This window comes from Ambystoma mexicanum, chromosome 2q (assembly GCF_040938575.1).
Source record: "Ambystoma mexicanum isolate Mex_15411 chromosome 2q, UKY_AmexF1_1, whole genome shotgun sequence".
Classification (NCBI taxonomy): Eukaryota; Metazoa; Chordata; class Amphibia; order Caudata; family Ambystomatidae; genus Ambystoma; species Ambystoma mexicanum.
In genome coordinates this window covers 1,410,708,038-1,410,723,328 of record NC_090924.1, presented here as the reverse complement: position 1 = coordinate 1,410,723,328, position 15,291 = coordinate 1,410,708,038, and the positions used below count along the sequence as shown (strand labels likewise).

Here is a 15,291-nt window from a genome sequence, read left to right as displayed (position 1 = left end):
GACAGAATTGCTTTTCGCTCAATAGTAATCACCCACAAGTGCCTATCAAACCCCGCTCCCAAATACCTAGTTAAATTCAATCTACATCTCCCCACCAGACCTACCCGTACCATCTACTCGCACTGCCTAACTCTGCCATGACTTCCCCTGAAATGAGCTGGGGGAGCAAGCTTCCCAGTGCTAGCTGCCAAACAATGGAATGCCCTCCCGCTCAGCCTCAGGACGGAATCCGCTTTCTGGACCTTTAGAGCGAAAGTCAAAGGTTGGCTCTTCGGGAAGCTCCCTTTTTGTTCAGCACCGGGAACCGCCATGGGGTCCTCACGGATGTAATCCCTATCTGACACTGCCCCCCATGGCTCCTCTCCCCAACCATAATCTGTAATCCCTGGTCACATTGCATTATTATCTCCCAGTTGTACTCTCCCTTTGTATAATCCCTGTGCCTCACTGTAAATAGTTATCGCTCTCTTGCATGATCACTGTGACTCACTGTTAAATGTATACTTGTAATAATCGCCTGTATTTCTCTGTAACCCTTGTAAAGCCACCTCCTTTTTTCTCTGTAAATCCATGTCTCCATAACGCTGTAACCTCTGTATCAGCTTGAAGCGCCCAGTTACCCGAGGGTCCGGTGCGCGGTACAAATAAATAAACTAAACTAAAGTATGATATGATTGGTTATTTATAACGCACTGAATACCGAGAGGTTTCTAAAGCGCTGACCTGTGGATCGAACCTGGTTGCTCCGTGATGTCTTCCTTCCAAGGCGAGCACGTTGACCCTGAGCTATCTTCCCGAGACAATTAGGAAAAGTGCCTTAAAACATTTCGCTCATGCACCCTTGTGTCATTAACCCTGGGTGGGGCAAAGTGGGTGCAAGGAGCAGAGAAGTTCAGTGCAGGAAACGCAGCTCCTTCTCTTCACTTACCGTCTTCACAAAATCTGGTTGGATGGTCTGCCCAGTCAGGCGGTCTGTAGATAAACAGCATTCGACCACTAGGCTGAAGGCTTCGCCAGGGGGGTCCGGCTTCTCTGATCTGTGGACGCATGAAAATAGAGAGTTTACTTAAAAATCAGATTACAGACAGGTGTGATCTCGGGCACAAGTCATTACACATGATTCTGTTACGCGATCAATTGCGAATAAAGTTCATCTTTGTGGCACTGTCTTGGCCACTGCTATCTATCTTTCACAGCTCATTGGGGTGCACCACAGCGGGTACCCTGGCTCATACTCTGATGCTTAAAAAGATGCTGTGGCTTTAAGATTTCTGTCTGCATTGGGCCCCACCCGGTCCATTCTCTGCCAGCGCTACCTGCAAGGTCTGCTCACTTGCAGCAGTTTTACTGGGATTGCAGGACCAGTTGAGAAGGCAGCACATGTCAAGGAGGGAAAGCCAGGACTAGGAGCACCTGAATCACCAGGAAGGTCATAGTGTGGCAATAAGCCAAGAGGTGGCGGGCCAATACCGCCCCAGGTAATGCCCCCGAGGCGAGTTACCTCGGGCGGTATTGGCCCGCCACCGAGGGGCTTATTGCCATTGCCATTAGTAACCCGGCCCGTTAGAACGCGGTACTAATTGCTTTTTTTTCTGTTCCGAAACACGTTTCGGAACAAAACAAACAAAAAAAAAAAACAGCTAAAAAATGGCCGCCGCCATGGAAAGGGAAAGAGAAGTGTTCCCAGAGTGTTCGCTTCCAAGAGCAGAAGAAAAAACAAGGTAAGTGGGGTCGGGAGGGTCGAAGGCAGGGGATGGTGAGGAAGAAAAAAAAAACGTCACGCGGTCTCCGGCGGGGGACGATGGAAGCCTCCAGCTGTGTGGAGGCTTGGAGCGGGGATGGAGCCTTCCATCGTCCCCGCCGGAGATCGCAGGATAGAAGGTAAGTCGGGTGAGGTGGGAGGTGGGAGGAGGGGGGAACAAAATTCTGAAGGAAGCCTCCAGCCTCCAGCCATGGGGAGGCTTGGAGCGGGGATTGCCCCGTTTCGAGCCTTCTCATTGGCTGAGGGGCTGCCACGCCCCCCGCCGGTAACAGAGAAGCCGGCACGCACGGCGTGGACGGGAATACCATGTGGTATGGCTCGCAAATGAGCCAATCACCACACAGTATTCCTGTTCCGCCGCGTGTGCCGGGTACTATTTCTCATTTGATCCGCCAGCTCCGTCTCGTCGCTGCTGCCAAATTAGATTTCATCGCACAAACACACTGGATGAAAGTGACAGCAGGTCAACCATTGGACTTCCCGGCATACCTGGGAGAAGTAACTTGGGGCTAAGCCGCAGATTGTATGAGAAGAAGCCTGTGTGGCTGGCCTAAAGATGTCTGACCGGGGCATGTGGCTTTGGAAAGGAGACAAATGCAACCTGTGAAGGCGCTGTGGCGTCAAGGTAGCCCAGAACACCCTGTTCCAGATGATATGGTGAATGTTGGTGGAGGTAAAATGTAGCCATTGTATTGACTCTAAGTGGGCGTTAGTTGTAGCCAATGTATTAAACCTTTGATTATGGAAATTAGTTCAAGGCACGGCCGCCGACGCATAGGCCATCATACATCACTCAAAAACACTTCACACAACACCTCTGTCATAAGAATGCAGCTAATGTTCATGACAAAATTGCAATAGGTAGCTGCACACATAGTGACTATCCCGCTCACGCATACCCTCTCATGACTGCCTCTCAACACCCATCCACGTGCCAGCTCGACATGGGTGGCTAGCAGGGACTTGGCCTCCACTTTCATAGCTTCGTACTGGCCGGTATGCACACACGCACACGAGCGCTTCTTGCATTTTCCCATACCAGGACATTGGTCCCCTGCAGCGCATCGTGATCACACCAATGGTGAAAGGCACTATACAAATGACGCAATACAATACAACACATTCATGTGAAAATCCCTTCGGGATAAATGAGGGGACGGTATTTGTACATTTATCTTTTGGGGAAAAACAGTGAATGCTCCTTCGGCTGCAAGGCCTGCAGCTCACTGACCCTCCTTGTGGAAGAAAGGTGGTCACGAGGGAGTCTATTGCCCCAGGGGGTTGCTGATCTCATAAGGTTTAAGAGAAAGTAAGCACTATTCCAGCCGAGATTCTTCTAATCCACGGTCCCCCCAAATGTTGTGCCCAAGCGATGCTTATCTGGATGAATGTGCGCATTAAAATAATCAAAGGAGAATCGTTTGCACTGTGACATTCCCCAGGCACCTGTGGATTTTATTAAGCGCCTTAAGCGTGTCTCAACGTGGATCATTCCTGTGGGGTGCAAACGGTGCGCCACCTTACCCCGCATGAGGGTGAGCCATTTGCAGGGGGCAGCAGGTTCCAAGGAGGCGTTCTCTTACATTAGAATAGCCCGGGGTGCCCGAATCAGGAAAACCCAAATATGTCATATTAGGCCCTGGTTTAATTGCTGTTTCCTCCCAAGACCACATATGAGCCCTTCGTTTCTAACATCTTGTATGGGCAAGTATTTTCTTTTTTTTTGGGATTGATTAAGAGACCGTTGTCACCTGCAAAAGATGAAAATGCCGAAAGTAGCCTTTTGAGACCAACACGCGAGTTGTCAAACAGTAAGAAGTCGTCTGCATAGGCTAACCACGGCACAGTCACGGCGCCCACTTTGGGAGACCACGGCGCACACTTTGGGAGACGAAGCCAGACTCAGGTAATCATTTACATCTGAAACATATAGGTTGAATAAACAGGCTGCAAGGATACAACCCTGCCTTAAACCAGAGGGGGTGGATATACGACTGGACATAACCCCCTCTCTGTTCAGACTGACCTAAATACTCGAGTTCTCATGAAACCCAATGGTTCATTTTAGAAGGCCATGTGGGATACCCCAGCTTGCTATCTTTCCCCACAATCTAGACTGAGCAACACGGTCAAAAGCAGAGGGCAGGTCAACAGATGCAACATACGTGCAGCTGGCAGAACTGGACCAGGCAGGTTCTTTCAGGGCCCTTAAAATAAGGTAGGTGAGCTTTGTGGAGTGTACCTTGCGAAAGTCTGACTGTAATTTAGATATCCTGTTAGTGGAAGTAGGCCACGTTCCAAGATGTTAAAGTATTACAGACGCAAAGATCCTACTGTCAACATCTAACAGTGAGAGCGGTCTGTCTTTTTTCGGGTCCGATCTTGCACCCTTTTTAAAACTAGGGACAACATGGGCAGAATGCCATGATTTAGGAAAAGGTTTGGATACGATAACACTCTTGAAGAGAATGGCTAGAACGTTTGCACAGTTGGTTGGGTCCTTCTTTAGGGTGCTAATAGTAAGGCCATTTGGACCGGCAGCTCTAGATGACTTACATAAATTATCAATTCATATACTTTGTTCACGTCAACCAAACTGTTTATTTCTGAAGCCATGCCAGCATCAGACTGTACAGCACTAAATAATGGCCTGGATTTGCCAGGGGCATGTGAGTCTGAGAAACACTGTACCCAACAGATTCTCCCACGGCATGTAGCTGGGAGGTGATTACTTGACCCTCTTGCCCATTAATCATAGACCAAAACGTAACTAAATCGTTTTGAGTTAATACCTGAAACATCATCTCTGCATCACGTTGTAGAAGCGTAGATCGTCTGAACGCACAAAAGTTTCTATATTTTTGTTTTTCAACTTTGCAGCTAGATAACATTATAGTAGGAGACATATTAGAGCTCGTTATCAGCCTTCTTAAACGCTAACTGGTCATCAAATCCATGATTATGTTTCTTATTTATTTTCTGCTTTTTTAGCTGAGGATTATTCATGGCAGCCATCATTAGTTCTTCGATGGTTAAGTCAAAATTGTCCACATTGAAAACTTCCATTTTCCACTCTAAAGTAGTATGGCACATCGCCTGATTAAATTCGTTGGTCAGTATCTCAATATTTTGTGGAGTCCAGCAAACAGCGTTTCTATTCAGGATCACTTTCAAATGAGTGGCACCGATTGTTGCCTGCTCTTTAATTTTAAAAGGTAGAGCGAATTTAGTTCTTAGGATACAATGATCCATGTATTGTCTTCTATCGTGAAATCAGAGCAAAGCTCGGACATCTGTTGGTCAGCAAAGATGTAATCCAGAGTAGATTTCCTAAGACCTCTAGACCAAGTATGTTGAACATCAATGCCCACCTCGATCTGCCCGTTAATCTAATGGAGACCAAGTGAGTTCATGGTATAGCTCCACTGCCAACCTGTTTGTGATTTTAAGTCAGAGACTGAAGAGTCAGGATAATAGTCCCACTGATTACCTTCGAGGCTTGATGGTGTGCAATTGGCATTCAAACCACCAGCCAAGAAACCATGTCTACAACCAGCTCTGGATTTCCATGCAGAGACAAGCTCGGTGATAGTAAGTAGGAATTCCTCTAACACCCCCACTGCCTTATGCCAGTAAACATTAAATAATAATGCCTGTAAGTTATCTGTATGTGCCGAACCTTCTACAGCTAGCATTCCACAAGGGAGTGTTTCCATCTGTTGACCAATTGAGCAAAGATCTCATCGAAGAGCAGTGATGAGGCCACCTGAGGGTCTACCTCCATAACTTGGTTTTGCAGGCTGAATAAAATACCTTAAAACCGTTGAAAGAAGGAATGTATGTTATCCAAGTTTCCTGGAGAATTAAACAGTTGTTACTTCGTAAGCGGGCAATCGTTTCAAGGTTTGTCAGCAAATGCAGATTGCCTCTGGAATTCCAGGAGAGTAACTTCAATTCCTCATCACCGATTTGGTGGGCTAAGGGTCTAGATAAATCACTGTCTCGACTTAAATCTAAGAGGATTATGCCTCTCCAGACCTTCAGCTTTAAAATCAGAGGTTCTTACTTGGTTACGAGCCCCATCATTATTATATTGAACACTTTTTGCATTAGGGGCGTATGAAACGTCTCTAGACCACGGGATGTGTGTAATTTGTTGACTTTCCGACCATCGAGCAATTGAGAAACCCATATTATTTAGGAGTACCCTTTCTGACAGGATCAGATCAATCACCAGTCTGGATTGAAAATGGATTAGTGATAGCGAGATTTTCTACCTGTTTGGGAAAACCACTCTTTCGATATCTGCTGAGGATACAGCATTCAAATGGGAATTTCTGAGAATATCACCAAAACACTTGTACGATTTAAACAAATCGGAAAGCTATCTCCAAGTAGACTAGAGATCACAAGTATGTTCCCAGCATCATGTGAGATCTCAATTCCATGAGCGGTCGCTTGCGGTAGAGATCTAGACATTCTTGGTAACGGGGTAGAGAAATTAGGGTCACTTAAGTCTGTGTGGCGAGGGGAACGTTTCCCTTGCTCAAGGGAACTATACAAAGTATGACTGCCTTTCATGACAGTTTTCAGGTTAGTCATGTTGGTGTGATCTCCCACAGGAGCATAAGTAGTATTGATCATTCAGGGGGAGCTAAACAGAGCTCTCTAGGAGTCTTTATGGCAGGAGAAAGATCAGAGCGCCATCCTCTATGGAACATACAATGTATCCAGTAAACCCCCCAAATTCAAGTTGTGACTTTCTTCACAAGGTGTAAACACAAGGTTCGAAGGTGGATTGATAGGTGTATTTCTCAATCTTGAACGCAAGGGGGGGGGATTAGAGTTGCTAGAAACACTGGCCACACACTCCGAATCCCAAACCCCATCAGTTTGTACTACAGCCTCACAATTTGAGATCGTATTTGATGCAGCATTTCTCTGCCCATTATCACACTTACATTGACTCTTCGTGGCAATGGTAAATAAGTGAGATGCTTTCTCAGGGAGTGGTGTAGGTTTCATAACAGGAAATGTGCTACCAGAGAGATGGAACAAACCTCCTTGCGGGGTAATGGCATCCCTGAAGGTTATCATTTTGGGCATGGTTTGTATACCAGTGTGCACTAGGACCCCAAACAGCCCATGAAGCTGGGGGTTGCCCAGTAGGACTTTAAGATGAGGTAGATGCACCCTTATGCCAGTGAGATGGATGGGGATGCAGATTAGTACTCCAGCATCAAATCAATAACGACCCAATGGTTTGGCAAATGGAGTCCATTTAATGACAAGTACAAAAAACAGGGAGTTTCATGAATATCAGCGGTTGCTTGATCTTCCTTCTCGCTTCACAACTCCAACGAACTTCATAAAAAACACATCATTTATACTAAAAACTCGTCATCACTGACATGTAACGCTTAAAATGTTCATTGCAATTCTATTGGTTCTAGGAAGGTAACTTTAATATAGGTACTATATCTGTATATGGTAACGGAGTGAGTGGATTGGATAAACAGTGTCAGGTGGGGCATCTAAGCCCTTCCTTTAAAATGGCTACTCTGGACGTCACTAATAGTACAACGTCACATTGGTTCTACTAACTATAGGACCCTAGATGACTTGGTCCACTATGATTGGGTTAGCACCAACCCCACTCATACTTTTCCACTTTGCCTAGCAGCATGCAGATCAGCCGGCCAGGTGCAGGGAGTTCGCCCCCACCCCAGTCTCCCTTCAATTATTGCTACAATAAATCATCACCTCGGTAGCCATGTGTCAATTATTTCTTTATGGTTGGCCACAAGACTGCTTCTTGGTCTGGGAAAGTGTCATGCATCCATGTCCACAGCATCACGTTTCCCAACACTCAAGCCCACAGCACTACAATTCCCAGAATACATCACCAGTATCTCGAAACACACCCACCTGCAGTTCACGTCCCGTGCCTTCACAGCGGCAGGGGATGGTTCACCAAGGCTCCAGGGCATTCCGGCGGTGTCAGGGTCCTGGCAGCCGGCTGCGCCCTTTCTTCTATTGGCAGTTTCCCTGGCGCTTGCCATTGCGCTAGAAAACGAGTAGTGTTGCCATGACAGCACGCTTCGATACGTATCACGTGACACGGGGATCCCGATCACGTGACCAGATTTCCATGGCAATCTCCTTAAAACAGTGAAGATTACGCCTTCCTTTGCTTCACAGCTGTGTTTCTGGTGTTTACCTGGTGTTTGGACTCACGATTGCTTTTGGAACAGTTACCTCGACCTCGGATACGTATTTTGAACTGCCTTTGGATTTCCCTTGGTTTGTTGTTGCTCAATTTGCTCCCGGACTTCCTGACCTCGGCTTTGTATTACAGACTTCAATTTTGGATCACGTTTTGCTGTATACTTCCTAGTTCACTGCCTCAGCTTGGAACTTAACGTGTAACCACCAAGTGAACTATTTAAATTACCACTGCACAGGGGCTTCCAGTGAGAGCACTTGCCACCACCTGCCGCTGCTTTCACTGAGGGTACATTGAGGCTCTTAGAGGGGAGTGTTTTCCTTTTGCCATACCTCCACCCCCCTTCTTTGGGATAGTATTCCCCAACACTTAGGTAAGTTGTCTAAGTCCTGCTTCCCTGTTATTTACAGACCTATATTGTTGCCATTTGTTTATCTTGCCTTGCAGCATTCCTTATCAGCTGTCGGGGTGACCTGCGTTCCTGTACCTGCCACCTGTGGCTCAAAAGACTGAGTCTGAGGTCTTATATTCTGCACAACACTCAAGTCTTAACTGACAGAAAGTTAAGGAGTACAGTCTATGGCAAAGGTCTATGCGCGGGTGTGAAATCCTCATTCCTTCTGTGTGCCTGGTCACGTGATTCAGACACTGTGAAATCGTCTCGTTCTCCAGGCAATTCGGCTATTTGATTTAATTATATCAGCCACCTCCCTCCTGTGGCTTCTGAACAGGATACTCTGTTCTTTGCTTCATTAAATGTATCTACTGTTGGTCTATTTCAGCTGATACGACCTTGGTTTCCTGGCACGATTTGCTTCTGTCTGAGTTTCGTTTCTGCCTTTTATTCTTGATTTGTTAGCTATGAAGCTCTCCTCTTGAGACCTTTAGTAACCTTTGCTTGATTCTGCTCTTGTGCAATGTGGAAGTGTACTTATATAAAATGCTCCTTTTTGAGGTAGATATGTATAGGAAGCGTAGCAAGCTGCATGATTGTTTTAGCTTTCTTGTGGTTCCAAGCATTTGTACACGTGTAAACTGACTGAATATCCTCATCGTGCTCATGGCATAAGCTTCTTACATTTGACATCGTTATTTCAGTTTAGGTTCTTGATGCCCTTTATCCATGGTGTTTTGTCTCTTTTCGTCATTCGCAGGTCGTCATATCTTCCATATGTGAATCAGTCCGGGTTCTTGTGACGTCACCATTTGTCTTCTTTTAGGACTTTCTTGGCTTCTTCAGGCATTGTGCTCTGACAATCTTCATTCTGTTTCATTTGTTGATATGGCTTTCTCAATGTATACCTCACAGTCCAGGTTTTCTTGGTGTTGGTACTTCTGACGGGTACTGGGCAGAGCCCAACTACGGCTCTCTGCTGGTTTATTTGTTCATCATACTTCACATATTTCGGCGGGAATGTTCCTGGTACTTCAAAATGGACGGTTTGAGTGCGGGTCATGCTTGGTACCTCCTCTACACCAGCATCCACCTGTAAAGATACCGAAGCATCAGGATTTACCTGAGCTGATACCCCCAAACGGCTCAAAACAAAACTACTTTTTACGCCAATAGAGTTATTAACACTGGATAGAGGCATGCCAAACTAATTTGTGGGGGGGGGGGTTCTTCACAGACAAGGATCGGGGCATGCAGGGGACTAAGTGCAAAAGCAAATTGGAGCGCCATACCACTTTCTTCTATAACTGGGGTCAGCTGACTTTGTCGACCTTTAATGTGCTTGTGGTTATTATAATGAGTCAACAATGGAGAGATTACGTAACCATTTACGAGAAGAGGTGTTTCGTTGTTTTATCAATTTCTGATTTTTGTTTTTTTTTTCCTCTACCTCTTACATTGTCGAGGGGTTCTCTGCCCTGCGAGTGAACCATGGCTACTGTTTGTATTATATGATTTTTTTGAACAGTCTTTTGGGAGGCGATACCAGTCCCCGGAATAGTTGCCTCTGATGGAGGGACAGAATTAGATATAGCGGTAATTTTGACAACAAAATCAGCTATTGTTATAAGGTCATTAACTGCAGGTCTCAAATTGCTATGACATGATTCTCCCATAATTGGTACTAAACTTCGGGAAGCATTGTGCCCCGCACAAGCTTCTAAATCTTCAACCTTAATATGTATAGTGCTTAGCAATGTAGTGTGCACCTTCACCTCTTCCAGGATATTGTCGTGTTGTTTCACAAACGAGCTTAATACCATATTATGCGCTGAGAGGGTGGGAGAGGTTAGCTTTACAAAGTCACCAGCCTCTCTGAGAATATGATGAATTACGCCTTCATTGGGTTAAGCAGAGTAGTCTGGTAATTAGATCGACTGCTCACCATAGTTCACTTATGATAATTAGTCAGTTCATTCCGTTGGTGGCCCGACATTTGAACCGTCACATGTCTGTGGGATAACACTCTCTGAGATCTCACAGGCATTTGGAAGTAAGACAGAGTCTGCATACAATATTATGCTTACGTCCCTAACAGCATTCATCTGTGTACGATCGACGATAGCTGGCTTTGTAGTGGGCTGAGAGTATTTAACTTCATTACTTGTCCCAGAGAGTTTGGGAAAGTAGTCCATGATCCACTGACCTGCTATACGAGACATTGGGATCAGTGTGCCTGCTTTCTTAGTGGCAGGGTTTGTTTTTGCCCTCTGCTTTTTCGCTCCTTTAGGCTGTAACTCTACAGGGATATCCGAAGGGGTTGTTTTCAGTGGTGCATTTATATTATCAACCCCTAAATGATGCCTTAAAGCAGCAACAATGTCTGCCTCGTTACAATGCTCGTCAGTGTCCTCAGTACAGGCTGTAGGGTGGGCAAGACCATCGTCCGCAGTTAGTAGACCTGTCGGAGTATCCAAGGAATTACTTTTCGCTGCACCATGGATTTGGCTCCGAAGACCAGTTCTTAGGGCCACGTTATTTCGGGGTGTTGGGTTTAAAGAGCTGACAAGCACAACTCTGCAGTAACCCACTGTAAAGGTGTTGGGTTCAAAGAGCTGACGACAACAACTCCGCAGTCACCCGATGTATCGCCCCTGCTTTTGTAATGATAATAAAAGGTGCTCAGTTCAAAGGGAAAGGATCCCCAAAGTCACCGAGAAATATTGAAGCAATAAAGCAATGTAAATGGTATTGGCCCAAGAGGAGGAATTGCTATATGGAATGGAAGGAGTGCTGCGCTGCGAAGAGGGACGTGCAGGCTAACCGAGTCCGTCTAGCTGTTGCAGTGCAAGACGGTAGAAGACAAACGCCTCTGCAAACGGCTCCGCGGGTGCCCTGCGTCCAAATTAGGTTTCTGAAGAATGACTACTCCTTAAATCCAACAAGCAGAGTAGACAGACTTCAACACAGCACCAGTCGAAGACAAACGCCGCTGCAAACGGCTCTTACACAAGGCGCAAGTCCTAAAAACAAGTAGGGCGACTCAGACTGTCGCAATGGCAAGTGACGCCATGGGAAGTGAAGATATCCTAAAGTGAAATATACACATTTCATTCAATGTGTCTTTCCCAACTTAAGAAAATGTACTGGACAAATAAGCATTTGTCAAGAGACCAGATTTTCTAAGTAAGTTGATGGTTAAGCATAAAAGGTGCACACCTTTTATTTTTAAGTTTTACTGCAGAATGTTAATATAAGGCATTTCCTAGGCTCATTATAAGTGGCTCCTGTGGTATTGTGTCTACATTTCGGGCCTCAGAGCCACGCACGGAATATCAAATCCCAGCTGCTCCTCTGGTTATTTCAAGTGGGCACAGCGAGTCGTTTATATTTTTTGTATTCCTTTAAAACGCACAGGGGAGACGGTGCTCGCTCTCTGAAGAAAAGTGGACGGATGCTGTCCATCCGCGTGCACCAATGACTTGCGCCCCGGATGAACCCCGGGAACAGCGGAAGTAGGTAGGAACAGACGGTGAGCACGGGCATGGCCCACTGCCGGGCGCATTTAGTATTTATTTATTTATTTAGAATAGCGCACCTAACCCAAAGGTATCTAGGCGTATTATGAGGCATCTGACAGCACTACACGCCACCTGGGGGCAAATGAACTTTGCCTCCGGCACACAATGGAACTCAGGAGGTGGCACGCGGGGTTCTCTAGTTCCCACATTGGAAATATTGATGTGAGCCATTGCTAGCCCCCGTAAACCAAGCTTTCCAGTTGAGGGCAAGCAGGAGGGCTGGAGACCCTTCCCCTGCTGCTGACACTGGAGGGCTGGCTCCTGTGGGAGCTTCAGGGATCCGATCTCTGGGGCCACCACCACCCCAATGCTATGCGAATCACAGAGGGGCTTGGCCATCAGAGAACTCTTCTGCAGGTCACTGGAAATGGAGGAAATACTAAGACTCTGATTTTTAACATTAATGAACCAAAGTGCTGATCATATAAGTAAACAACGGTTTAAAAAAAGGTATTGCCCGAAGAAAAAAAAAAACGAATGGGGAAATAATGAGACCCAAAACACAGACTTTTTTAAATCTAATTGTTCGATATTTTAGCAAATTCTTTCGAAATAGATAGGGAGTTGGGCCAGGTCATACATTAAGGTGGGGGCGGCGTGGGGTCCCCCCTGCAATACATTTAAAAAATAATAAGCAAAAAAAGAAGACAACCAATTCAATTTTAAAACATTTGGTGTTTTCAGCCTCGTTTTTTAGTTTTGTTATTTTAACGTAGATCCTAAGAAAATGCAGGTGATGGTGACATACATTGTGCCAGGGGTGATAGGGTGGCTGAGGGGGGGCAGCAATTGGTGAGAGCAGAAATAAGAGAAGATGAGAAAGGAATAGGCAGAGGAAGAGAGTTCCTGTATTTAGGATCCAAAATTGAAGAAGCTGGATGAAGCGTCATGGATCCAGGAACAGGAAGTATTAATCTGAGGAGGGCCGCGCCGCCCTGACCCGTTACCTTTGGTGCTGTGATAAAGAACTGACCGGAGGCGTGATGTTGTGGTTGCCAATAAAAAGGCTGTGGTTTTCATTGAAAACAGTAATATCATAAAACAATTGGGTACATGTATTTATCCAAACAAACACAATGATAAACAACTGTTATCTTTTGGGCACCGGGCCAGTGGCATCTACCTGGCCCATGCCGCCAACTTCTTCCCACAACTTTGTGGGCTCCCTTCTTTGACCTGTTGTCCCTCTCTTCCTCTCTCCGTTAGAGTGGGTGGGTTTTGGCAAAAAAAGAAGAGAGTCTTCTGCGTTCGCAGATGACTGTTGGTGCTCAGTGCAGAGTACCAAGGAGAACTGGCTTTCCCTCAGCCAGGCCTCTGCTTATATTCCCTTTTGCACTGCCTGCAGGCATGCATGTCACCAGGGTCTTCCTGCCCCTATGGCCGGCTGGCGCCAACGGCCATTCACACCTAGGTGTGTGGCTTTCTACCTCCCTTCCTGCCTTACACCTTGGCCCTGATGTTCCCCTTTTGTTGCCTCCCCCTCCCTGCAGTGTTGTAAGTGTTTTGGAGGGAGGGGTGATAGGCAAGGCGGCGCCGGGCTGCCTTCCCCTACCTGTTTCTCGCAAGGACTGCCCAGCAGCCCTTGCTTGGTGTCCTGTTCCATTGCCCTGCCCTCCCCCCCAACTCCCCCCTGATTATTCCCCTGTGCCCTTGAGCTCCCTTGGTGCCCAAGTCCGTGGCACATGGACAGAATCAGTTTTCAGAACAAAGTGATCGTGAAGAAGTTGAGGAAGATATAAGAGATGAGACAGAGAGAGAGCGGCGCAAGGCCATGGACAAACAACCAAAAGGAAGTCAAGAAGTCAAAAAGTAAAAGTAAGTCCGACAACAGTGAGGAGGTGATACAGGCCAACAGAGAGGAGGTGATACAGGCCCGTGGAGGGAGGGAGCATAGAAGATGAAGAGCAGACTTGTAGACGGGCGGAGAGGAGTGAGATGGGAGGCAGGGAGACCAAGGAGGAGAGCAAAACATCATCAATACGAGACAAGATGAGAGTGTACCAAGAAGCCTGGCGCCAGAATGACTGGAAAGGGCGAGCGTGATGAATATTAAACAGGAAGAAACAACAGGGGAGGGCAGTGGTGAAAATCTGTCAGGAGAATGAGGTGGATGGATCCAAAGAAATTCCCAAGCTAGCTCCAGAGGAAGAGAAGTGGAGAGATGAAGGAGGGAAGGAAAGGGAGGGGGAGGAAAGGAGGAAGGTTAAGCAGTAGCTGGGAAGAAAACGGGTAGAGCACCAGTGCTGGATGCCAGAGAGACAGACAGTGGAGTCAGAGGCGTAGCCAGGATTGTCCAACAAGTGGGGCCTGAAGCTAATGTAGTGGGGCCCACCTGCAGTGACATTAACATCTGTAAAGGCCCACACAACGCTGCCGAGTGGGCATTTACAGATTGTGGGTGGGCCTTGCCCGCTCAGTCCCTACCCTGTCTACGACTCGGAGTTGGGTGAAGCGCTGGATGAGATACCGATCTGTCAAATTCCTAGTTTCACACTTGAAACCCATGTTTTACAGCTTATTTGGTGTTACTTGGCATCCTGCGGATACGAAAAGTTAGGGAGGCGCTTACAGCATTATCATGTGTCAGTATTCACAGAGGACATACTGCTAAACTTGAGAACAGGCCGCAACATCCAATCAATCAGAGAGACCCAGCCCCCCCCCCCCCCCGCTGCTCATTCATGATGAACTGAATACAACACATAAATAAATAAATAATTCCACTAGAGCCAGCCGAAAGTATGGAATAGCAATCATAAGTATTAATAAAACCGTACTACTTTAAATAGAGGGCTTCATTTTGTATTGTTAAGAGACCGGCACTGAGAAATCTACTCAGACAGAGACCGAGCACAGCAATCTCCAGCCAGCAAGTGGTTAAACACTTGCGGCTTCACCCTAACTTCAGATGTGGACCGCTTGCTCTCTGTGCCTATAGAAGGGCTGCACCTGAGTCTCACTCACGATGCCCAACAATGCCTGGATGCATGTCTGAGGTTGGTGGTTCAGTGCTTTAAGTGGGGTGGTAAATTGAGGGGCGAGGGGGGGTTCGCACTTGGGTGTGTGGCCTACGTATGACTGCTTAGGCCACGCCGCCCAACATGAGCATCCCACACCCCAACCGTTGCATTCAAGGAGCCATGGTTAAAGAATTGCATGCGGGGGTTGCTGACCCTTGCAGGCAACCCTTTAACCAGACAGCTTCTTGAATGCAACAGGCTGCCTGCTGCATGATGTCTCTTTATTCTGAAACGGGAGAAGGGCTGGGATGGCCAACCTCGCCTTTAATTTCTGAGTAAAGAGCTCACACACAGTGGAAGCCCTTTAA

At 46.7% G+C, this 15,291-nt stretch overlaps 1 protein-coding gene across 1 annotated transcript in view; it reads right to left on the bottom strand.

Moving 5' to 3' along the window:
• Positions 1-15,291, bottom strand: part of RFTN1 (raftlin, lipid raft linker 1) — a 694,433-nt gene that overhangs the window by 241,381 nt on the left and 437,761 nt on the right. The window contains exon 4 of the mRNA XM_069648901.1: positions 929-1,037. Coding sequence (XP_069505002.1) covers positions 929-1,037 — 109 coding nt within the window. The remainder of the gene's footprint in view (positions 1-928; positions 1,038-15,291) is intronic.